This window comes from Sporothrix schenckii (genome assembly GCF_000961545.1).
Source record: "Sporothrix schenckii 1099-18 chromosome Unknown Cont41, whole genome shotgun sequence".
In the NCBI taxonomy this organism is placed as follows: Eukaryota; Fungi; Ascomycota; class Sordariomycetes; order Ophiostomatales; family Ophiostomataceae; genus Sporothrix; species Sporothrix schenckii.
In genome coordinates, this window is record NW_015971142.1 from 1,429,420 (window position 1) to 1,452,480 (window position 23,061).

Genomic DNA, 23,061 nt, shown 5'->3' on the forward strand with positions numbered 1-23,061 from the left:
GTCGCCCGTGAATCGGCAAAGACGAGGCTGAAGCCAACGTCGTTGACAAACTGAACAAACTGGTCAATCATCCCTTTGCGAACAAGCCTATGTTGCCCTCTCTCAGTAAAGCAAAGCGCCTTGCGATCCACCGTCTGGAAGACACCATTAACCTGCACTTGGAACATAAGGCGACCAAGGAACAATACAGACTGGTTTTTGAATCGACCATTGTTGCCTTGACCGGAAAGACTGTCGAACAGCGTATGTTTGGACTTGGTAATGTCTTTAAAAGGCATTACCATATGAAATCTGACTCGAGATAATCTGACAAAATTGAAAAAAATAAAATACAGTGACTGAAGACCACCAAGCCGAAGATGCGATGATCAAGGACAAGGAAACGACTTCTTCGCATCAGCACGTACATCCCACGAAAAACGAGTCCACGAACAAAAATGCGATAGCGCTGAAGATGTTTGAGGAAATCGGGATGGGCGACTTGTTCAAGCAAACTCGCTCATGAAAGGCTGTGAGCCACCGTGAAGTAACAGGCGCTTGGCTCGCTCAGCTCTTACATGCCGTGGAACTTGATGGATTACGATACACGTTATAATACGGGTGAGAGAGTGGTACTAGGTCTGGTGCGAGCCTTGATTGAATGTCTCCCATTGGCCATTTGTCCGCCACACACAGTTTTATGTGCACGGATCACCTCAACCTGCGGATGGTGGTGGGTATTGAGGGGGATCGTAGTGGCCGGGTGGTTAAATGGTGGAATGCTGTGGGATATTCGACCTGAAGATTGTGTACCCTAAAGGACAGAAACGGTGATGCATGTTTCCGACGGCCATTTGAGGACCAGAGGTGTTGGAAGATTTGCAATGAAAGGAGATGGAGAAGCTGCCTCTAATTATAAACACGGCTAAGGTGATTAAGAGAACGACAAATCGTAAACGGAAGTGAATAATATGTAAGAGAGTGTCACATCTGGGGCCGTCATACTGGTTGGCGGTGTACTTTTAAACTTGTACCCATTTTACAAGTCGGAATCCACAAGGCGCATATCCCGAACCTAAATTCATATTGAACAAGGTGGGTCTATAACCGTACCGTAAATAGACGACAGACTAAATAATGCGCCTGGGAGGGAGACGACAATAAGTGACATCCTGGGAGGATGTCGATAACGACTAACTTTGTCCGCGTTAATATGGATTAAGGTCAGGAGACAAGGCTATAAGGATTTTTTGGTTCGGAGCCAAGTGTATGATCAGTATTGCGGAACAGAGGGAGGATTTAACGACGCGGTCGTCATGTTTACTTCTTTGTAAGGGGCCGTGATGTCGGAGAACAGGGTGGCTGCTTCTTCCCCGTTGTATTTATCTCTTTGATAATGGAAGGAGGAATCAGTTTGTTGTGGTCCCATCTGTAAAATGTACACATTGGCTGAAGTTGAAGGTATTGAGTGATCCCACTACCCAATCCTCTCACGATTTTACCATAAATGAATTGGCCCAGTTTACTACCACCTTTCGTCATCGACTTTCGTTGTGTTCACCGGTTTCTATTATTCCAATTTGAGGAAAGTTGATTCACGTCGTATTTCCATGTTGGGGGATATCTTTCATCTTACGTCGAGAAGTTGAAAGAGCCAAAAAATTAAAAAAAAAAAAAAAATAAAACGGAATAAAGGGAAATCAAAAAAAAAAAAAAACGACAAATTGTACCACCCTGCCCCACGTACAAACATAAGTAGTAACCAACTTGGTGCGGTGGCCATTGTCTACGGACAACGTCATAATAGCAGCTCAAATTGATCTGTGGGTCGCACCTTCCCAACACAGCCTTGTTTGTGCTTTGGTGCGTTCGCACCTTCCTCGAGACTGTCGCTTCTGGCGTCTCCTGGCAACGGCTTTAAACTTTTGATTTTTCATCCCCCGCATATTTACCATTTGAAAATTTGACACGACACACTCCGACACTTGTCTGACCGGCAACAACCACCTCCAGCATCATCGCACGCTGTTCGCCCTTGCTCCAGCTATACTCAGATCCACGCCGCGAGGCGGCCATTCACTATTTATCGGCTGCCTCTCTCTGGTCCATCTTATGCCGTGTCCTGGAATCCTCTACGACAATTACCGCCGCTGTCCGAGCATTCATCCGTGTTGCCATCCCTCCAGTCAACACTGTCAGACTCGCCCAGCTGGCGAATCACATGTTGGACGCCGTCTTGAAGCCGTGTATGTTCGCTGTCGTGTTGTTGCCATTGGCTTAATTGCACCCTTCACCAGGATCCAAAACTCCACATCCATACTGACAAGCACTCACCTCAAGTTGTACTGGCGGGCGGGAAAGCCCCAGTGCCACTGGCAACACCGTCGAGCGATGGTGCATCCTATGCCACCGACATGGTCAAGTCTTCCATTGAATGGAAATTGTCGACACGAGCTGAACAAACGAAACTTCGAAACGACTGTCTAAGTCGGGACGGATACCGGTGCGTCTACACAGGTATCTGGGACTTTAACAAGGCCGCTCGCGCCCGCGAGGCATCCCGGGCCCTCTCCGTGGAGCTCGCCGAGACGGCGCAGCTGTCCCTGGCCCTCCGCGCCTCTGAGGAAGAGGCTGAGGCCCGGGATGAGGTGTTGGTGGAAGAGAAGGCCGCGGCGCTGGAGTCGTGGGGGGAGGGCAGCTCGGTCACCCAGCCCGGGGGGACTGGGCACCCCTCCGGCGAGCCTGAAGACCGGGCGGCCCAGCGTCGCTGGTAGTGTGGCTGACGCCGGCGAAGTCAGCTTTGACTTCGAGACCCGGTCGGCTGGTGCCTCTACCAACGAGGATACCGAGATGGAGGACGCGTCGTCCGTGTCGGCGATGACGACGACGACCTGGGCGCGGTTAGCGCGCCTGTCGCGCCTGCCGCTGTGGCTCCCGCTCCCGCTCCACTGGCCCAGGATGTCGCTGGGGCCATCATAGTGCCCAGTGATCTGGCACCGCTCCCTTGCTGCCGCTGCTTCAGAGCGGCATTTTTGGGCTCCGGCCCGCTGGCGGCCCCGGCCTGCGTGTTCGCGGGGGGCTCCCTGCGGTGCCTGCACACCTCATGCAGAGGGGAAGGAAATTGTCAGCCGGTAAGGCTCTTTGTACTTATGATTGCGTGACAGGGTTCCTGCTAACTTGTGTAGCTTCCGGCCATGATGGCCGGGGATTGCCAGCGAGCCGGAGCCCGAAAATGCCGACTGATGGAGTCGTTCAGCCATCTCCTGGTGAAGTCTGAGCGGACACAGACTGTGTACATGTTTTCCCATTCGCATTGGGGTCGTTCGACGACACCGACGCGGTGCAGTCATGGAATAGGGCCGTGATCTGGTTTGCAATCCACCGCTACTTCCCGGACAACCAGGACCTGATTGATGCTAGAAGCGTCAACCAACGGGGTAACGCAATAACCTTGAGCCTTGACGTGCACGACCATTTCTGTAACTATCGGCTTGGGTTCTTGCCTCGACCCAGAAGCGACGGTATGTGATAGACGATGAAATGTTAACTCCTCCTCCAGCACGCACACGAGCAACAAAAAAATAAGGCTGTCAAGATTCGTGTACTCTGCACGCGCGGATCATTAATTCGTCTAAAGCTAATTGTTGGTAGAACCAGTACGAGGTTGTCAACTTCACCGGCCAAAACCTGGGTATTTCCTCAAAAGTGGCACGGCAGTCGTCGAGTTTACTTGCTCCGACACAGCGGTGGAGATATCTAATCCGGTGTTTCTTCAAGTCCACTTCACCATCTGCCATATTCTCCAAGCGAGTAGATTTGGTGCGGAGATTCGGAGGGCTCTTAGACGAAACAGGTCTTGTCGACTGCGATGGGCTGAATCCAAGCGGGGACACGGACGCTGGTAGTATTATGCTAATAAATATAAATGCAGAGCAAGACGGACGCGCACACAAGATAGACAAGGCAGTTGACCGTCTAGCAGAGGAGGCACAACCTGAAACATGAAAGCAAGCCCCTTTTCGATCCTTTCGATGTACAGATATTCTGTCATTTTATATTTTGATACCCTAGCTTTCCACGTTCTCGCACTATCTCACGCATTTACGTTTTAAATAATTCGAATTTATCAAACAGAATTTCTACCCTTTCCACGTTTTCATCTTGCCATCAAATTTCAGCATTTCAACCAGTCCTCCCCTAAATGTAAAACATACTATCCCGCAGTCTCGGGTGGATCAGAACGTCCTGGTCCAACGGTAGTCCTCGTCCTCCTCCAGCCTGAGACGCCACTGTCGATGCCTCCGTTGACTCGTCAAAGACGCTCGACAAGTAGCAGCGGGCACGCTCGCACAGAATGTCGGCGTAGTAGGCGGGCGTGCAAAGGCTGACGGCCTTGGTGGCGCGGCCAAAGACGTAGCACATGCTCTGGGTGATGTCCTCGAGACGGTCGGCGACGCCCACGGCGCCTGGTGCGGGCGCGGTTGTGGATTTGCCGGTGGGCTCGTACCTGGGGCGGAAGATCTCGTCAAGCAAGACAACGTAATGGCCCGGCCGCACCGTGCCTTGGAGCGCGGCATGGGCCTGCAGGAAAAAGTCCCACGACCGCGCCTCGGTGACACCGCGGTCGACAACGGTGCCGGGCTTGGTGTTGCCGGTGCGGTCGTCGGCGTCGGCGGCCGTGGTGGGATAGAAGCGCGTGTGGTGGCGCTTGCCGACGACCACCAGCGTCATCTTGGGCAGACCCTTGGCCTGATCGGCGGCGGGGTAGACGTCGCGACACGCAGCACGCAGGCGCGGCAGCTCCTCGGCGACGACGAGCGGATACTGCCCCTCCGAGACGCCGTCGCGGTAGACCAGGATGTTCTGGGGCAGCGCCTTCTGCCTGGTCTGCCACAGCCGCAGCCGTGACACGAGCATCTCGTGCAGGTGGGCGACCATCTCCTGCCGCGCCTCGGCCTGCACACGCAGCACGCCGGGCCACTGCCCCAGCGCGCCGCCGTCGGCATTGGCGATCATGCCGGCGATGCTGGGCGCGCGCGCCGACGAGCCCGGCGACGGGTGCGTGACGTCGATGCCGACGACCATGGTCTTGCCTTCGGCGAGCAACCCGAGGCGGGTGGGCTCGACCACCTGGTTGCGCCCGCCGGCCTTGAGGTTGCACTTGAGCGCGACGTTGCGCATGTACTGGTCTTGGCCCTGGGTCTTGGCCAGCTTGCTGCCGACGACGCAGACGGTGTGGATGCCGCAGCGGACGTCGCCGAGTTGCTTGATGCGGTTGTACAGCGGGATGGGCGAGGCAGGCAGCACGACCAGCAGCAGCTGGAGTTTCTCGCTGGCACGGAACAGCATCTCGGGCAACTGGGGGTCATCGAGGCCGTCGCCACGCAACCTCAACATTTTGGCCTCCAGTGGTGGGGCGGCCGTGACGCCCGAATCCAGCATGACCTTGTGAAACTGGGCAAGCGTGTGAGCCAATTCGGGCGGCGTAAACGTCTGGGCACGTGAGTGGGCGTCGGGCAGTTCGATGTAGAGGCACGACCAATTTCGGAGGGAGCCAGCCGCCGAGAACTTGAGCGGCTGGGCGTCGCGGGGCACCATGTTCCAGCTGCCGTTGAAGACGCTGGCAAACTTGTTCTGGCCGTAGCCGACGCGCGGGCTGGCCAGAACGCGGCCGGGGACCGTGATGAGGCGTGCGGCCGCGTCGAGACCAAACGGCCCGAGACGCGCGTTGGTCGACGACGAGAGGCCGGCCATGACCAGCCCTTCGCCCGCGACAAAGGCTTGGTTCTCTTGCGGCCGACGAACGGCAAAGCGGATCAGCTGCTGGGTCTGGCTGGGGTCGAGCTTGGCATGCGCCGGCTGGCCAGCCAGTACGACACAGACTTCGGCCGGCAGGTAGGTGGGATGCTCGCGGGTGCCGGTGTTGACCACGGGCAGGCCGGGGCTGGCGAGGTGGCGGTTGTACGTTTCCACGAAAAAGTCATACACGGAAATGTAGCGCCCTCCGGTGGCAGGAGGCGCTGGCTGAGGAGCACCCAATGCCTTGCCCTTGCCCCCCTTGCCCTTGCCTTTTCCCTTCTGTGGCGACGCCTGTGCCTTGGGCTCGCTTCCACTTCCACTTCCACCCGCCGGTCCGTCCAGCCAGAACTGCACCTCCTTGGGCCCAGCGCCAAATCGAGCCACCCTGGGCGGGTGCTCTTGGCCATGGCCGTCATTGGGCGTTGCCAGACCAAAGATGGTCTTTATCCGTGGGATGATCTCACCCTTGCGGTTCGTCTTGTCCCTGAGATGCGTCGTGCGCACACGCAGTCGCTTGAGGAAGCTCTCGAGGCGGCGCACCGTGCCTAGGGTCACGCCCGCACCGCCCGTTCGCGCCAGGATCAGCTGGTCGAGTGGGCCCGTCTGGTAGAATGCGCCGTTGGTGACGTTGACATTGACCAGCAGCCGGGCCGTGGCCATGCGCACGCTGGCAAAGACGCCGCGCAGTGCCGTCAGCCCGCTGCCGAGGTCCCACGCGTTGCTGTCCGACTGGACGGAAAACGTCTTGGCAGCGCCGACCGCCACCAGATCGCGCGACGTCTTGGCATGGTGGTGGAAAAAGATGTTGAGCGCCTGCAGCGTGGGCAGCGCATCTGTGTAGGCCGTCGTGGCGTCGGTGACCGCGGCGGCCGAGGACGACGCGGACGAAGTGGACGACAGGTGGGCCAGCAAGTCGGCCACGGGCAGGGCATTTGTGTACCGGAGCTGCACGACAAACTCCCTGCGCGTCGCCGGCAGCCCGGACCCGCCGTCGTCTCCGATGGCGTCCTCGCCCTCGAGACGGTAGGCGATGGTGCTTGTAAACGAATCGGTCTCGTCCATGGGAAGACGCACGCGGGAAACGAGCGTCGACTTGAAATCCGTTACCACGTCGCCCCTGTGGCCGGCCAGTTCCGGTGTGTCCTCGAGGAAGATGCGGAGCACCTGGGCCCGCTTCTTGCCCGTCACATCCGGCGTCACCGACACGTCGTAGCGGTACAGCACAAGCTCGGGCTTGGACGCTGCCGTCAACACGACGTAGTTGGCCCACAGTGTCACGGGATGGCCCTTGGTGCCGTAGCCTGGCCGCATCGGAAAGGGGCGGGACGCATCGAGCTTGCCGCCGCTCGCCAGCTTGGCCTTGACAATGGCGTTCTCCAAATTGGTGACGGCAGCATCAGGCGCCGGGGCGCCTGTCACGACACTGACAGGGCCGCCGCCTCTGCTGCCTCCTCCGCCGCCTCCGCCACGGCCGCCTCGAAAGTCGCCTCTACCACCGCGTCCTCCACCTCCACCCCGGCCTTCCCCATATCCACCATGCCCACCGCGCGGTCGGTATGTAAGGCTCTCGCCACCACCGCGGCCGCCTCCTCCACGGCTGCCGCGATATCCTTGTCCACGGCCCGACATAAGGTGTTCTTGGGTGGGTGTTCAGTCGGGTATTTTCGTCCGAGTTTGAATTGGTTCGTTGTTTTGAGAATTTTGTTGGTATTTTGCTTTCTTTATCGACGATGCAATCGATGATCATCGATGCAAAATGAAACGAGAGAAAGACAGAAGATAAAAGACAAGAGACAAAAGACAAAAGGCAAAGCCAGATGTGCGGGGGCGGCTACCGTTTGTCTTTTATCTTTGCAACGGACCAGTAAGCAAAGGAGACAATGGAAGTGAACAAATGAGACAATGGGCTGGGCCAAAAGACGCAGTCACCAACATGCCAGAAGCAGCCGTCGACCAATGGAGCAAAACGTTGTCGCCTCGTTTGCGAGCTGCGCCCAAAACTTGGGTTGCACAGCAGCTGGTGGTGTGCGAGCTTGTCAGGATCCAACCTATGACAGTGCCTTGTTCGTGCACTTTAACGTCGCCGTTGCGTCGTGTTAGGCACGTTCTTTGTTGGCCGTGGTACGCCTTGCATGGTATGCCTTCTGGTCACGAATGAACCAAAACTGCACTTTTGAGTAGGTTGCGTGTTTTGGTACCCCGCCGCCAGCTATTCGGCGTCCAACTCGTCACTATTTGGATTGGTGGTGGGAGAGACTGTTTGCTGGTCTGTTGGCCGTGGTATGTCGGATGATGGATCTCGAGGGAATGCAACATATGTCGACGAGTTCAGATAATCCATCTTAAATATACAACTATATTAGAGCCTTGCCAAGAGATCTTGGACATTAAAAATCTGCGATGTACACATTTTACACCTAATAGTTTGGTATTTTTTAACAATATTTCTCAAACAAAAACAAAAAAAACAAATGCAGACCGACTAACATTTACTTGTCTCTCTCTCGTCACAACTAGTCTGTCAAGCTCTTAATGTTTATTGTGACGCATCATTGGTAGTTCACTTGTTTGGTACTGAACATGGTATGAAAAGAATGCGTCACATCCGTGCTCGTCATTCGCAGAGTGTAGAGACATACAAATAAGCCACGCACGATCGAGTTTTGTCTTCGTAATGGTCGTTTTACTTCATTGCCCCATTTCCTACTTTGTTGCCAGCCAGCATCTCATCAAACAGGGTACAATAAATAAAATAAAATGGTCGCACCAAGCCACATCACGCCCACCGGCGGCATCTCGTTTGTGCAGCATCCCTTGGAGGGCAAAAAGGGCGTCCGTTTCGAAAACTGCTTCAATCTTCGCATCACCTTCCCGGCCCACATCAAGGCCGACATGGTCACCGCCAAGGCGACGCTGTACAATGCCGACGCCGCCATCACACCCTATGCCGACGCCGACCCGGCGCCGCGCCTGATTGGTCCCGAGCGAACATCGTCCCGGCTGCTGCGTATGGGTGCGGATGGCAGCCGGCAGTTTGGGCTCGAGTTGTGGAGCCTGGCCATCAACCGGGCGGGGCGGTTTTGCGTCCGGTTCGACGTCGACTACTACTACAAGCTGAACCCGCGCCGGGCGTATGGTGTGCAGTATTCGTACAACATCAACGTTGCCGACTTTTCGTTCTAAATGGCAGGCAGGTAACGGGAACGCAGGTAGATATGCGTTCCGTACTGTGAGTATCACAACACATGTCGTTATTTTGAAACAGTGCCTTATCATTACTTCACGTACTGTGATCAATGCACGACCAATATTAAAAGATGACGTCATTGCCCGACCACAATATGTCCTGCCAGGCATCCGTCACTGTATCCACTGCCGCGGCGCCGTGGTCAGAGTCCGTCATAGGCGTCGCCAAGGTAAGGTCGAGGAAGTTCATGTCATTCCCAATGAACTGGCCCAGGCCGTCGAGGTCGCGCCACGAGAAGCCCTTGAGCGGGTCGAGCAGTTCGGCCGCTGGAGGACGGCCATCGTCGGGAGGAACGCCTGTATTTGCGCTGGTATCGTTTACGCCGTTCGCCACTATGTCCGTGTCAACAGCCATGGTCGTTCCGGTTGGTATGCTGCTGACATCCAAATTGGTGACGTTGCTGTGGGTGCCGTTGGCAATGGTGTCGCTGTGAGTGGAGGACGGAGCCGGAGACTGCGGCCCGCTGCTGTTATGGTCGCCGTTACGGTCGCGTCCGACAGGTGTGTTGACGGCAGTGCCGGCAGTAGTTGCCGTCTTGTCAGCCGCTTTCTCCGTCTTCTTGGTCTTTTGAGCGGCTGCTCGGTCGACCGACTTGCGCCATAGCAGGTACAGTGACCGCGCATACCGCTGGCCCAGGCCGTGTGGATGGACAGACGACTTTTGCAGCCGATCAATGGTGACATTGATGGTGCGGCGGGCACTGATGCCGGAGTCGCCGGCCAAGGCACCGGCCACCCTGGCTTTGAACAGGAACACGGCAGCGTAAATAACGTACAGATAATACTTAAGGGGCATGTAGCAGAGGGCGGAGGTTGGGTCGACGAAGTCGTTCAAGGTGCTCAACAGGGTGTTGGCGGCATCGATGGACTCGTAGATGAAGCGGGCGTCGGGGATGCTGGCGAGATCGGTAAAGAGAGGGCGCACAGCCGTCCGAGAGGCGGGCGGCGACTGGCGGGCGCGTGTAATGGCACGGCTGATGGTGGCTTGGAAAGCAAACGCGTTGATGTAGAGGCGAAGGAATTCGTAGGACAGAATGAGGGCGGCTTTGACAGAGCGTGTCACTGTGCTGTCAGTAGAGATCTATACAAATAAGAAGGTGGAAGACTGCCATACAACTCAGACCGCCCCAGACCAGCTTCCATTTGCGAAGAACGGCGGTGAAGTCATCCTTTGTGTGTTAGCATTGGTAGGCATGGAACGGACGTATAGTTTGCAAAGAGCCGCTACTCACAATGTACCTGACGTACTCCCCGCCGACAAATAACTGTTCACGATGTGTCGTCGACGAGTAGAGAATATCGTGTGCGTTGCTAAATAGCTGGGTCATCTCCAGGCGAGCCTGGAACAGCTCAGCCAGGTCGCCCGCGCCGGCTTGCTGTGCACGCAGCGTCGGAAAGTCGCCCGCGCTCAGCACGGTCGACGGTCCCGGTCCGCGCGACCAGAAGCCTTTGCCCAGGCGAATCGATACCTCGCGGTCGCTCATGTAGCAGGCCGCCCAGGCAACACGCTTGCGTTCAAAGTCGGTGGGTTTGTTGTTGTTGCCGAGGACCAGGCCCGTTTGCTCGAGGCCTTGCAAGTAGGCCAGCCGGATGGCGACACCGATCTGCATCCAGGCGCCCTGGTCTTCTTCACCGCGGCCGATAAGTGCCGGCGCTGGGTCGGGCGGGACTCTGTTCCGTGACTGCCCTTGTGATTGCGATTCAGGTCGTGGTGTCGGTTGTGGCGTCGACTGTGGCAGCTGGGGCGCCCATTCCGCCAAGATCAACAAGGCCTCCACAGCCCCAACCGACGACGAACCGCGACTGATCAACCGGGACACCAGATTGTCCATATGGCTGGCACAGGCTTCGTGCACACCGTGCCACGCGGGGTCGTCTTTGGAGGCGACGGTAAAGATGCTCGTCAGCAGGTGCGGCTCTGCCTCGACGAGACTCGCAATGCTGCGGCCGTCAAATACGCGCTTGTCGGCAACCGGGAAGAAAGGGTGGTAGTGTTCGTGGTAGTGCTGCAGAAGGTAGGATGCGTCGGCGAGGCTCAGGCGGCCGTCCGAGATGGGCGGGTAGTAGAAGGACGTATTGAGATTGTGGCTGTGGTTGGCGTTTTCGCTAGAATCATTGTGGTGTGGATGTCGATGGTGGGGTGCCGGTGTCGGTGTCCCTGGCTGTGCATCGTTGTGCCCATCACCTGCATTGTACGCGCCACCATGGCTCTGGTCCTGTTCGTCGTGGTCGCCGTCGAGGTCGGCCACTTGGGCCAGCAAATTCAAGGCGTCGGATGGGTTCAGCAGGTCGCGTGCCGCAAAGTCGCCGTCAATATCGGCCCCCGTCATGTGCACCGTAGCCCGACGCGTCGACGCGTGTGTACCGAGATGAGGACTGGACGGCGGTAAGCCGGATCCGGATCCACGAGACTGAAGCTGAGGCGGAGCACGAGCTCGCCCCTGATTTTGGTTGACATCGGTCCGCCTCGGCCGCCGTCCGCCACGTCGGGATGTCGCCAGCGTGCACTCCAGACGCTCCTGGAAACAGCGCGTACATGGTGGTTGGCCTGGCGTGCCGTGCGAATAGAGGTCACATCGAGTCTTGCGCTGGCGACACGATATACAAGCACGGGAGACGCGGTGCTTGTCTTTGAGAGGACTGGACGTTGTGATTGCTGCAGGTGATGTTGTCGATGTGGCTGTGGCGGCTCGGATCGGTGCCGTAGTCGTGGCCGAGCCAGTGTCTGAGGTTGACGAAGGTGGAGATCGGCTGTCCATTGCGTGTATGGGGATTGTGTGTCGTTTGGCAACTCGGTGCCTACACGGAGCTGTGTTTGGAGATGCTGCGGTGCAGATGCAGGTCCCAAACGTCGGCTATCCACAAGGTGGATTCGGCTTTAGAGAATTTGGTGTCTATCCTCAGGTTGGCCCGCAAATTTGTAGGGCTCCTTACGGGTCATATGTGCTGTGCCTCTGCAGACCTCCCCGCATCGGCGATCCAGATTAGCTTTCGGCAAATAAACGGCAACTGAACCCACGCTAAGTTGAATTGAGAGTTTCTGCACTCCGATGTTCGCGTAAACAAGAGACCTCACGGAGACAATTATGCCGAAACGATGGCGGGGGAAATGTTTGGAAGCGACTGTCTGGCTCTGGCGGACCTGTTGTGTCGTTTTCACACATCAAGTCAGTTGTTGACACCATTTGCCGGAAGACCATTGCGGGCATCGCAGTCTGTTGACTCCCGACCGAGACACAACGTACCGTCGCAGGCAGCATGGCCTCCACTTCCAAGCCTGCCGTGCTTATGTTAGGCGACGTCGTCCATGCCAAGGCCGAGTTTGCAGCGTTGTCCGACGTTGCCAATGTCCGCTCTGTCACGTCCGGCACCCGCAAGGAGTTCCTTCGCGACCTCGACGCCGGTGTCTACAACGATGTTGTCGCCATTTCTCGCACCTACGACTCGGTGGCGATTACCGGCCGCTTTGACCAGGAGCTTGTGCTCCATCTACCGCCGTCGGTGAAATTTGTATCGCACAACGGCGCCGGCTACGACCAGATCGACGTCAGTGCCTGCACGGCCCGCGGCATCAGCGTGTCCAACACGCCCGGTGCCGTCAACGATGCGACCGCCAATACTACCCTATTCCTCATTCTCGGTGCCCTGCGCCGCGCGTGGATCTCCCAGACAGCCATCCGTGCGGGCGAGTGGCGCGGTTCATCACCGTTGGGCCGGGATCCAAACGGTCTTCGGTTGGGCATTCTGGGCATGGGCGGCATTGGGGCTGCCACGGCCCGCCGGGCGGCCGCCTTTGGATTTGCTGTGCAGTACCACAGCCGCAAGCCCGTGGCCGGTCCCGACGGCAACCTAGGCCAGTACGTGTCGTTTGACGAGCTGCTGCGCACAAGTGACGTTATTTCGGTGCACGTGCCGCAGTCGCCCGCTACCGTCGGCTTGTTAAATGAGGCAGCATTCGCAAAGATGAAGGATGGTGTGATTGTTGTCAACACAGCGCGCGGCCCAATCATTGACGAGGCGGCGCTGGTGCGGCACTTGGAGTCCGGCAAGGTGTGGAGTGTCGGCTTGGATGTCTTCGAGCAAGAGCCCAAGGTGCATCCGGGTCTGCTAAGCAACCCGCGTGCTGTGCTACTGCCACACGTGGGCACATTTACGGTGGATACACAAAAGCGGATGGAGGTGCTAGTGATTGACAATATTACGAGTGCCGTGGCAGGGAAGGGATTGTTGACACAGGTGCCTGAGCAGAAGGTGCTCAAGGCGAGTTTATAGCGGAGAGTGAGGTTGGATATGTAGACATTTGCGAGCAGGATGAATATTGTTGCATCAAATGAAACCAGGTCTAAATCTATTGTCCACAATATGCCTTCCGCTGGCACTTACCGGCCCATCCAGCCGCCGTCCACCGTCAGAATCTCGCCACTGACGTATGCACTCGCCCGACTGGCCAAAAAGATCACAGCCCCCTTAAAGTCCTCCGGCAGACCCCACCGCCCCGCCGGGATCCGCGCCAGAATGCTCGTCGCCCGCGACTCGTCGCTAATCAGCGCCGAGTTCATGTCCGTGGCAATGTAGCCGGGCGCAATCGCGTTTACCGTCACGCCCTTGCCCGCCCACTCGTTGCTCAGCGCCTTGGTCAGCTGCGCCACGCCGCCCTTGCTGGCTGCGTACGCCGGCACCGTGATGCCGCCCTGGAAGCTGAGGAGCGAGGCCACGTTGATGATGGTTCCCCGCCGGGTTGTGCCCTCGTAAAAGGGCTGCTCCAGCATGTGTGCGCCGACATCGCGGCACAGCTCAAAGACGGAGCCCAGGTTGACTTGAAGCACCTCGTCCCAGTCATTGTTGGGGAACTGGTGGGCCGGGTGGCGACGCTGGATGCCAGCACAGTTGACGAGAATATCGATTCGGTGTCCGTCCTTGAGGACCGCCGGTACAAGGGCAGCGACGGACTCGCGCGACGAAATGTCGACGTTGTAGAGCGTGCACTTCCGGCCGAGGGCCTCAACCTGTGTCTTGGTCGCCGTATCGGCGCCAGAGCGCTGACGTATGTTAGTAGAGAAGACTGGATAAAACTGTCTGTTGCAGTTTGGGGCCGGACACACCAATGCCAAAAGGATGTCGGCGCCCGTTTCCGCCAGAGCGACGGCCATCGCCTGGCCAATGCCCCGCGTGCCGCCTGTGACGAGGGCCGTCTTGCCAGCGAGCGAAAACAAATCCATGCTGCTTGATGTGGTGGTATGGTTTAGAAGCAAGATTCGGGTGTGATGCAGTGGCCGTTGGTGACGCTTGAGTTGATCTCTGGCTCTGTAGTCTCGAAATGGTCAACAATCAAGCTATATTGGTCCAGCAGCAGTGTTCCTGCTTTTGGTGTGCGGGGGAGCTAAAAAGGTGGTGCTCGTCACTAGTGCCACCTTCGGCTATTGAACTATTTTCAACAGCGGTATTCTGTAGTGTTCGTAAAATTTTGCCTGTTTCCTTCCCAATTCGTCTCCAATTCGCAAACCACAGCGACAAGCAAACGCCGAATCAGCCCGTCAGTGTCCCTAGCTCCAGCTGTCCCCAGCTGTCCCGCAGCGGGCCTCCGCAACCGGCCCATATTTTTACCACGAACCAAGGCGCGCTGTTGTCCCTCTAAGTGCTGTCCATAGCTGCCGTTGGCTCCTTCCCCGAACATTAAGCATCTCTCACAAAAGCTCTCCTTCTCGAACAAGCGATTCATCCCCGGTAGACTCTCCTCATTCTGCCCACCACGGTCCTGTTTCTCTGCAATCTTCTAAAGCTTTGCAACATCCTCCCTCTTTTGACCCAACTCTACGACGACACCAGCTTCATGCCCTCCCCTCCGCCCACACACAACAACATGTCGACATCACAAACACAAACTATAAAGGCGTCCGTTCTCCATGGTGCCAAGGACCTGCGTCTCGAGGATCGGTCCCTCGAACCCCCCGCCGCCAGCGAGGTGCAGGTCGCCGTTCGCGCTACCGGCCTCTGCGGCTCCGACCTTCACTACTACGGCCACTACCGCAACGGCGACATTCTCGTGCGCGAACCTCTGTCACTCGGCCACGAGTCGGCCGGCGAGGTCGTGGCCGTCGGTCCGGGTGTTTCGTCCCTAAAGGTGGGCGACTTCGTCGCTCTCGAGGTCGGCCAGCCCTGTGGCACCTGTGCTCGCTGCGCCGAGGGTCGCTACAACATCTGTCCGGAGATGCGCTTCCGCAGCTCGGCCAAGTCGTTTCCACACGCACAGGGAACGCTGCAGGACCGCATCAACCACCCGGCAGCGTGGTGCCACAAGCTGCCGGCCTCCATGCCGCTGGCCGTCGCGGCGCTGCTCGAGCCCTTGAGCGTGGCCATCCAGGCGACCCGGCGAGCCAACCTGTCGGCTGGCCACAAGACGGACAAGGTGCTCGTTCTGGGCGCCGGCGCAGTGGGCCTGCTGGTGGCCGGTATGTGCAAAGTGGCCGGCGTCCCCAACGTGGTGATTGCCGACGTGGACGCCAACCGCGCGCGCTTCGCCGTCGAGCACAGGTTTGCCGACACCCGTTTCGTCGTGCCCATGGGCCCGCGCCCGGCGACCACGGACGAGGCGCTCGCCACCGCGCAGCAGACGGCCGCTGCAGTGGGCGCGCTCGAGAGCAAGGGCGGCATGGTCGGACAGGTCGACGTGGTGTTTGAATGCACGGGCGTGCCCTCGTGTGTCCAGACGGCCATGTACGCGACGCGACCGGGCGGCAAGGTGATGCTGATCGGCATGGGCACGCCGGTGCAGACCTTGCCCATTTCAGCGGCGGCGCTGCGCGAGGTGGATATTTGCGGTGTCTTCCGGTACGCCAACACGTACGCCGAGGGCATTGAGATCCTGTCGCGGACAGACAACGACGGCCCCGACTTTGCAAGCTTGGTTACGCACGAGTTCAAGGGCCTGGCGGCCGTTGAGGATGCCTTTGCCATGGCGAGCCGGAAAGAGGACGACGACGGCAAGCTGGTGATCAAGGTGCTGGTTACAAACTAGAAAGAGGAGTACAGCGCTGATGGATCATGGATTCGATCCCGGATAGGATATAGAAGACATTGGTCTGGAAAACGTAAAATTGATGGAGTTGACTGGCTATGAAATATACTTGGATACCTTGGCTGACAAGTCACTCCCTCTCCTCCATCTTGGTCCAGTCAATCTTGTCGCCATACAACACGCACGTCACCGGACCCAGAAACAGTGCGCCGTAACTGGACATTTTCAAAAAACAGAACGCAAGCGGCGTCTTTCCGTGTACAAAGAGAATTGCTTTCGCTGTGCGGCGCAAATGGACAACGGCCTTGCGTGTCGGCCTAAGCGTTGGGTGTGTCTTGGCCGGATATCGCTGGGAATAAACTTGTCTCGAGTATTATCCGATGCTTCCGTTTTTGTATCTCGTTAGAATAGGCACAGAGAACAGCACTCACTTTGAAAGTCTAAATGTGAAGCACGCGACGGACTTTTCGGGAATTGTCCGTAGCCATATCAGGGTGCGCACGTTTATCTGCGGTGTTGAGGAGTGTTCACTAGTCGTAGGCAGCAGAATAAAGTTTCGCAGATCGCCCATCTGTCAAGCTAAAAATAGGATTTCGGCGCTGTTTTTTTAGCCCCTTTTCAGCTGTTTGTTTACACATCATATCCTTTCCCCACAACACCCACTGCTTCATCCTTTTTTTCAGGTTTGCATTGTCCATATTATACTAAAATTAATAAACCTTTTCCCACACCATCTAAACAAACTGATGGTCATGCCCGGCGCATCGGTCGTTTCCTGCGCTGGCTTGACCAATTACAGGGACTCTGATATGTTAGGAACCCGGAATCAAATTGCATCGCTCCGTTCCAGCGCTACGGCACGGCCAAGAATCACCAAACCTTATTTGGTGTCCACCTTAAGTCTGTCGGCAGCAAGTAAAACTTCTAATGGGCGTATGCTGCCCACTTTCACGCCTTGTTCTTCCAGGCTGCCATATTTTGTATAGCCATTGGGTCAAGCTAATCGATCGTATTGATGAACCAAGAATAGCATCGCCGAGCGTTTACGATGGAAACGTCCATCGTGTCGTCACGGACGCTTTTTTATAAGCAGCACCAGTCAGTGTATATATGATCTCGCTGGTGACCGCCGCTTTCCAAAACTCGACACGATGTCCATTCAATTCAACCATCATACCGTCCATCGCGCCACGCGACGAATATCAACACTACGTCCTCAGTGTATCTTAACAAACTTAGGCCATAACGTCCCATCCACCTTCGAATAGGCCAAATATGTCCGACATCAAGAAATCCAAGCGTACCAAGTGTGCAAACTTCGTCTCCCATCCCATCTTCGTCTTGAGCGTCCGTACGCTGCAGTTCATCTTTGCCATTGTCGTCTTTGCTGCCCTTTGTCGATGTGTGTACTCCGTACTGTTTCTGGTTGTGCCATATTTTATCTTGTTTTGTTCCAGCTAACATACCCAGCGCTCCATCTCTTTCATGGTGACGTCGTCAAACATGAAGGCACCAAGACCATAACCGATCACATCCGCTTTCCCGATCCTTGGGGTTACCTTTTGTTCACCGCTATCTGGACCGCGCTGGGTGTTGTGTTTATCGTCTTCATTGGTATCCGCCATCCGATCCACAGCTCGTTCGGCTACGTTCGCGTCGTATTCGAAGTCGTAGCGCTCCTGTCGTGGTTTATTGGCTTCATTGCGTCGGCCGCCTACGTGGGCCAGAACGACTGCCCCTTGGAAGACGGGGTGTGTGGTTCCGTCAACTTGGCCATTGCGTTTGGCACTATCGAGGCCATTCTGTTCTTAATCTCTGCGCCGCTGACGGGCACCCAAGTCTTTTACCCAGGTGGCTTCGCAGACAACAACAACGACCACACAAGCAATAACCACATCACCGACTACATTACCTACCGCAGTGACATCCGACCTGTCCAGGAGAAGCAACCTAACGCTTCGTCCACCAAGAAAGAGTCGTTTGAGTGGTTGCCTGTGGCGACACCGTCGCCGCCTGAGAAGGTGTACGGCAAGGAGGGTGTATGAGAAGGTGCATCCGATATTGCGTCCACAGTGGAGAAAATAACGATAATAACGTTAAGACTACGAGCCTGGGGAGAGGGAATCGGATGGAATGAAACGTTTTCATACCCAGAGACTTATGATACGGGGCAAGGATGATGCACGTCAAATGTTTTGGGTTTTCGCTTAAAACTTATGCAGAGGTAATGTGAATACGACAACTGGTGAAATTACACAGTAGAGGATGGATATATAAGCATCACGTCACCTCCGTTCCTATGTCTTGTCAAACCGGATGAGAACATGTTACATGTACACTCCGATCGCTGGTATGTCGCCAGACGTAATAAGCAATGTGCTGTCGCTTATCTACTCAGTGAACCCAGCCGGCCCAACACAATCGACTAGTGAGCGCGTCTTGTTGGCACCCGGGACCTAATCCACAGTTAGCGAAGCTTCATCACAGCTAGGTACCCGTTCTTCTTCACTTACATTGTGCACGACCGAAAACGGATCCCACGAGGCATCCGTGTGCGGAGCGTACTCGACATTGCTCATCAGAGTATTGAGCGGGCTGTCTCCGTACAGCTCCCGCAAGAAGGCATAGGCCATGTCCATGCCCGCGGCCACGCCCGAGCTCGTCCACACGTTGCCGTCCACCACCCAGCGCGCGCTCGGCACCCACGTCACGTTCTTGCCGTGCGTGGCCGTCTGCGCCCACGCGCCCTTGTTGGACGTGGCACGGCGGCCCTCGAGCACGCCCGACCGCGCGAGCGTGATGGCGCCGGTGCAGACGCTCAACAAATACTCGAGTTCGGGATACCGCTCCCGCACAAAGTCCTCGACCTTGGTGTCGTTCTTCTGCTCGAGCGCGACATTGCCCGTGCCGCCGGGGACGAGCAGGATGTCCAGCTCGGGCGCGGTTTCAAAGGTGTGGGTGGCGACGACTTGGGGATTGATCATGTAGCTCAAGTCCATGGGCGGTTCGTTGGGGGCCATGTAGTGGAGAGGCGGGCGCGCCGACACAGGGCCGACCGTCTCCGCAATGGTGGCCAGCGTCATGTTCATATAGTACGACATGCTAAAGATCATTTCGAGCGGGCCAAACACGTCCAGTGGCTCGAAACCAGGGAAGAGGATCTGCTCATACAAAATTAGGACTTGCCCATATCGGAATGCGTCAGTGTATTTTGCGCAACTCACGTAGCCAACAGACAGAGTTCGGTTTGCATTTGCTTTTTGGGCCTCTGTCTGGCCTTGGACGGTGACCAATTGACCGGCTATGAGCAGTGTGCCCAGGGCCAGTCCATGCAACGATCTGCAAAACGTCTTCATTTTTCAATATATTTGACAGGGCCAGGAGTGAGTTTGTTTCAATATTATGTCGATGGCGTTATCTGTTTCTGTTTGTCCAGGATACATAACACTTCGAGGCGACGCTGCTCCTATATATACTTTCGAGGACGACGATTTGCTTTCATTGTGCCGTCGTTCTCGAGCTGGGCATGTCTTCTCATGAAGCTGCGTCGTCAGAGGATTCAACAGACCTTCGGATCTCCGAGGTGAAGGATGAAGCGGTATGGCTACCAAAGCGGATAACTACAATAGTGATGAGAGCGTTTGAGCTTGTAATTAATTGCATTCGTGATGCGTTTGGACCAGCAGACCACGATTTTAAAGTGCATCGCAACCATTCATTAATATTCTTTCCCTGAGAAACGATCCTTCCCAGGGATCAGGAGACGCACGATGCCACACAGTAGAGGGCAGATGGTGAGAAGTTGAAGATAACCCATCAACAGCCACACAGGCGCCAAGTGGGTGGATAAAGTCCTTTCACTCCGCAAATTGAGCTCGACAACTCTTGGCGATCCTCTCCATATTGCGGGACACGGATGAGGCTGGCACGGGACGACACTGCGCACATATGAGCAACTTTAAGATAGATATGCCAAAGCATATTGAATATACGCAGTACGAAAAACAACTCTGCATTGATTCTTTCTATCTGTTTTCACATATTTCCCTTTCATCACTTGTAGTTGTTCAACTTTTTTGGTACCATTGTTGATTCGTTTGCTCTCGGGCTCGTTGTACCCCTTCCTGTAAAATGTAAGTTGTGTCATTATTACTACTACTGTAAGCTTTTTTCACGCCTGCCAATACCAAAAATGGAGACTAAATATAAGATATTTTAATTTATTACGGAGGAACCAATGCACATTTCCACTGCTTCTCGACGACACCAAAGTTCATTTTGCGCATCGTTTCTCTAAGTTGCAGTTCACTTTACAATATGTTTACTGCGGTCAAAGTACATTCGTAATGCGTATTGATGGCTCGACCCCACATTTATCTCGTTCAGGTACGATTATATGTCCAGAGTCTTACTTGTACATCATGTGATAGTCACATGATATGCCTTGTGACCGAATTTCCGCCCACTGTCTGTTTTCGTCTTGTCTTTCAGCTTACCTCTCAGATTCATCCCTACTTCCAACGCGAAATATCCCCACGGGAGAGAGAGCAACGCGCCGTGGCACGAACAAGGCTTCATCAAGCCGTCGAAGAGGACCAGCAGATTCCATCAGGATGGGACACCACAACATCAGCGCTGTCCTTTCTTTGTTTTGTTGAAACTACCATTGCCTTTGCCACGGTGCTGGCCCTGATTGTGCTGCGCGGACACTACCTCTTCCACTGGCGCGTCGGCGCTTTCCCGCCGCACAAGCTGGCGGACTGGCGGGTGCGCGGACGCAAGGCGCTCATCCTGCTCCTTGTGGGCTACGGCCTCTGGAACATCGACCGCGAGTTGTGTGCCCAGCTGCGCTCGGTACGGGCCAAGATGGGGCTCCCGTGGGCGTGGCTCTTGGAACTGCACGGGTGGTGGCACGTCCTGACGGCCATCAGCGCCGACATGGCCATGAGCCTTGTGCGGGATGTGCGGTCCGAGCTGTCCAGCAGCGACAATGACCGGGGCGTCAATGAAGACAAGAGCAAGTAGGGCTGTGTCGTCAACTGGAGATATACGTGTATATGGTTGGTCGTGTTTTGACTCGTTGTGTTTTGGTCTATTTCGTGAACTTGGACTGCAGTTGAATGCCTCAAATGCCTAGAACTCTCCTCCCCGTGGACCAAACGCCTTAGTATTTGCCGTTGTAGCCTGTATTGTTCGCAGCCCCAAAGTAACATTAACGAGTCCCCAGTACCCCGACTGGACACCATATCCAGGACACGTGCCAGTAATACATTGCTCGGCATGGATATCTATTTTATGGCTAGACTGAGGGTCGTTGATATATTTCTTGTACGATCCATAGCCGAGACCAGCATGTACTGCTTGCAATGCGTGACAATCAGAGTCAAGGAACGAATCGCCGCCATTGCTCATTCGGAAGACAACCGCGCTGATTGTGGACTGGGTGGATTTTTTAAGATATTTCTAGCTGTTAGTATTGCATACCAAACATTGGACGTAGTCACCCACGACCGCGCCCTGGTTCACCGAGACTAATACACAGTCTGAACCCTGTCAGAACTGCCGTCGTCACATTCCGCGTGCAGCAAAACCCGAGGAGCGGGATGTGGAGTGTTGCGGTTGGCGTAGAAATCCGCAATGTTGGGGTTCCCACATGGCGTTCATGCGGGGTATGTCTTGGAGCGGTATGGTGAGCAGCGAAGTTCTTGGTATGGATTCCAATTTGGGGAAAAGTCACATTGCTTCGGTCACCGGACCTTTCCCGGGAGGACACTGCTTTCCGGGTACCGAACCCCCGGCTCGGAGGTCAGCCGGGTCTATGCTCCTCGGTTTGGCGAGGCTAGAGTGGCCATATCACATGTCCAAATGAGGAGCATCTATAAGAAGCACGTATTGTTTGGCGAGGCAGTTTTCTTTACGTCAGTGGGAGTAACGCATACAATTGTCCTTTCGGGAACCAACATCGACCTTTTCCAACTGCGCAACATGGCATCCCAAGACGCTCTTGCAGCCCTTGAGGCGCGTGTCGTGGCCGCCGAACGTCTAGCCCAGCGCGTAAGTGCAACGTTCACGAGACTATCTGGAGTATACAACCTAACACGCCCAGGCCCACGACCGCGGCGCCGTGGAAAACGTCTTTAGCCAGTACATGCACCTGCACAACGTCTTCGAGGACGAGCAGATCAAGCCGCTTTGGGTCGCCCGCGGCACGCCGGGCATCCACGCGCAGTACACCAACGTCGGCGTGTACACAGACTACGACAGCGTCATGAAGTACCACACGGGGCGGCCCTCGCCCAAAGGCAAGCTGATTCTGCACGAGACGACGACGCCCCTCATCGAGGTGGCCGAGGACGGCGAGACGGCCAAGGGCTTCTGGCTCATGGCGGGCGTCGAGTCGGGCTTGTCGGACCCGGGCAACGTCGGCGCGATGCCCGAGGATCTGTACGAGCCGCAGGACAAGAACGTGGACGGCAAGCGCGTGTGGGCGCACTGGGTGTGGTGCCAGTACGCGCTGGACTTTCTTAAGCAGGACGGCGCGTGGAAGATTTGGCATTTCCGGTGCCTCGAGGTGGCGCGCGCGCCGTTCAGCGAGAACTGGATCACGTTCGCGGCCAAGAACCAGGTCGCCTTCGACAAGGACCTGGCCTACTTTGGCGACGACGGCAAGGCCGTCTTTATGCCGACGCCCGACGAGCCGGCGACGAAGGTAAGCTTCCACCAAGCACGACGACCAGATCGATGCTGTCCCACCGCTCACAACATCAGAAAGCAGACATCTTTGGCCCGAACCGCAGCCGCAAGCTGGACGTTCCGCTGCCCAAACCGTACAAGACATTTAGTGAAGTCGAGGAGTACTGAGAGGAGAGGGAGGTGTATTTTCTTTAGGCCCGTGCTCTGGAAGTGGCCTTCAATAGATTTATTTTCTCTTTCAGTTCTTGTGACGCGTGACTACTCCCACTGAATGAATCTGTCGTAACGGATTATTTTTAATAAGAATGTATTGAAGTGTCCTGGGTTCG

General features: G+C 56.0%; 11 protein-coding genes across 11 annotated transcripts; 6 read left to right on the forward strand and 5 right to left on the reverse strand.

The window, feature by feature from the left end:
• Positions 1-2,393: 2,393 nt before the first annotated feature.
• On the forward strand, positions 2,394-2,958 carry SPSK_10802 (uncharacterized protein; the record flags this gene model as incomplete). Its single annotated transcript, XM_016737072.1, has 2 exons — positions 2,394-2,662; positions 2,691-2,958. 2 exons carry the CDS (start codon positions 2,394-2,396, stop codon positions 2,956-2,958), a joined length of 537 nt encoding a protein of 178 aa, XP_016590789.1.
• A 1,218-nt stretch (positions 2,959-4,176) lies between these two features.
• Positions 4,177-7,407, reverse strand: SPSK_06952 (RNA interference and protein silencing protein (Qde2); the record flags this gene model as incomplete). Its single annotated transcript, XM_016733622.1, has 1 exon — positions 4,177-7,407. The coding sequence occupies one exon, from the start codon at positions 7,405-7,407 to the stop codon at positions 4,177-4,179; it is 3,231 nt and encodes a 1,076-aa protein (XP_016590790.1).
• A 1,128-nt stretch (positions 7,408-8,535) lies between these two features.
• Positions 8,536-8,961, forward strand: SPSK_08100 (uncharacterized protein; the record flags this gene model as incomplete). Its single annotated transcript, XM_016734744.1, has 1 exon — positions 8,536-8,961. The coding sequence occupies one exon, from the start codon at positions 8,536-8,538 to the stop codon at positions 8,959-8,961; it is 426 nt and encodes a 141-aa protein (XP_016590791.1).
• A 127-nt stretch (positions 8,962-9,088) lies between these two features.
• SPSK_07033 (C6 transcription factor) lies at positions 9,089-11,783 on the reverse strand (the record flags this gene model as incomplete). Its single annotated transcript, XM_016733703.1, has 2 exons — positions 9,089-10,091; positions 10,273-11,783. 2 exons carry the CDS (start codon positions 11,781-11,783, stop codon positions 9,089-9,091), a joined length of 2,514 nt encoding a protein of 837 aa, XP_016590792.1.
• Positions 11,784-12,282: 499 nt separating this feature from the next.
• Positions 12,283-13,296, forward strand: SPSK_07753 (D-3-phosphoglycerate dehydrogenase; the record flags this gene model as incomplete). The annotated part of the gene is made up of 1 exon (XM_016734410.1): positions 12,283-13,296. One exon carries the CDS (start codon positions 12,283-12,285, stop codon positions 13,294-13,296), a length of 1,014 nt encoding a protein of 337 aa, XP_016590793.1.
• Positions 13,297-13,403: 107 nt separating this feature from the next.
• SPSK_07870 (2-deoxy-D-gluconate 3-dehydrogenase) lies at positions 13,404-14,243 on the reverse strand (the record flags this gene model as incomplete). The annotated part of the gene is made up of 2 exons (XM_016734523.1): positions 13,404-14,063; positions 14,127-14,243. The coding sequence occupies 2 exons, from the start codon at positions 14,241-14,243 to the stop codon at positions 13,404-13,406; spliced, it is 777 nt and encodes a 258-aa protein (XP_016590794.1).
• Positions 14,244-14,884: 641 nt separating this feature from the next.
• Positions 14,885-16,039, forward strand: SPSK_07668 (L-iditol 2-dehydrogenase; the record flags this gene model as incomplete). The annotated part of the gene is made up of 1 exon (XM_016734326.1): positions 14,885-16,039. One exon carries the CDS (start codon positions 14,885-14,887, stop codon positions 16,037-16,039), a length of 1,155 nt encoding a protein of 384 aa, XP_016590795.1.
• Positions 16,040-17,314: 1,275 nt separating this feature from the next.
• Positions 17,315-18,084, forward strand: SPSK_07912 (uncharacterized protein; the record flags this gene model as incomplete). The annotated part of the gene is made up of 2 exons (XM_016734565.1): positions 17,315-17,441; positions 17,510-18,084. The coding sequence occupies 2 exons, from the start codon at positions 17,315-17,317 to the stop codon at positions 18,082-18,084; spliced, it is 702 nt and encodes a 233-aa protein (XP_016590796.1).
• Positions 18,085-18,429: 345 nt separating this feature from the next.
• On the reverse strand, positions 18,430-19,395 carry SPSK_07786 (uncharacterized protein; the record flags this gene model as incomplete). The annotated part of the gene is made up of 2 exons (XM_016734442.1): positions 18,430-18,495; positions 18,553-19,395. 2 exons carry the CDS (start codon positions 19,393-19,395, stop codon positions 18,430-18,432), a joined length of 909 nt encoding a protein of 302 aa, XP_016590797.1.
• Positions 19,396-20,395: 1,000 nt separating this feature from the next.
• SPSK_07973 (uncharacterized protein) lies at positions 20,396-21,064 on the forward strand (the record flags this gene model as incomplete). Its single annotated transcript, XM_016734625.1, has 2 exons — positions 20,396-20,425; positions 20,531-21,064. The coding sequence occupies 2 exons, from the start codon at positions 20,396-20,398 to the stop codon at positions 21,062-21,064; spliced, it is 564 nt and encodes a 187-aa protein (XP_016590798.1).
• Positions 21,065-22,106: 1,042 nt separating this feature from the next.
• SPSK_07910 (uncharacterized protein) lies at positions 22,107-22,877 on the reverse strand (the record flags this gene model as incomplete). The annotated part of the gene is made up of 1 exon (XM_016734563.1): positions 22,107-22,877. One exon carries the CDS (start codon positions 22,875-22,877, stop codon positions 22,107-22,109), a length of 771 nt encoding a protein of 256 aa, XP_016590799.1.
• Positions 22,878-23,061: the final 184 nt, after the last annotated feature.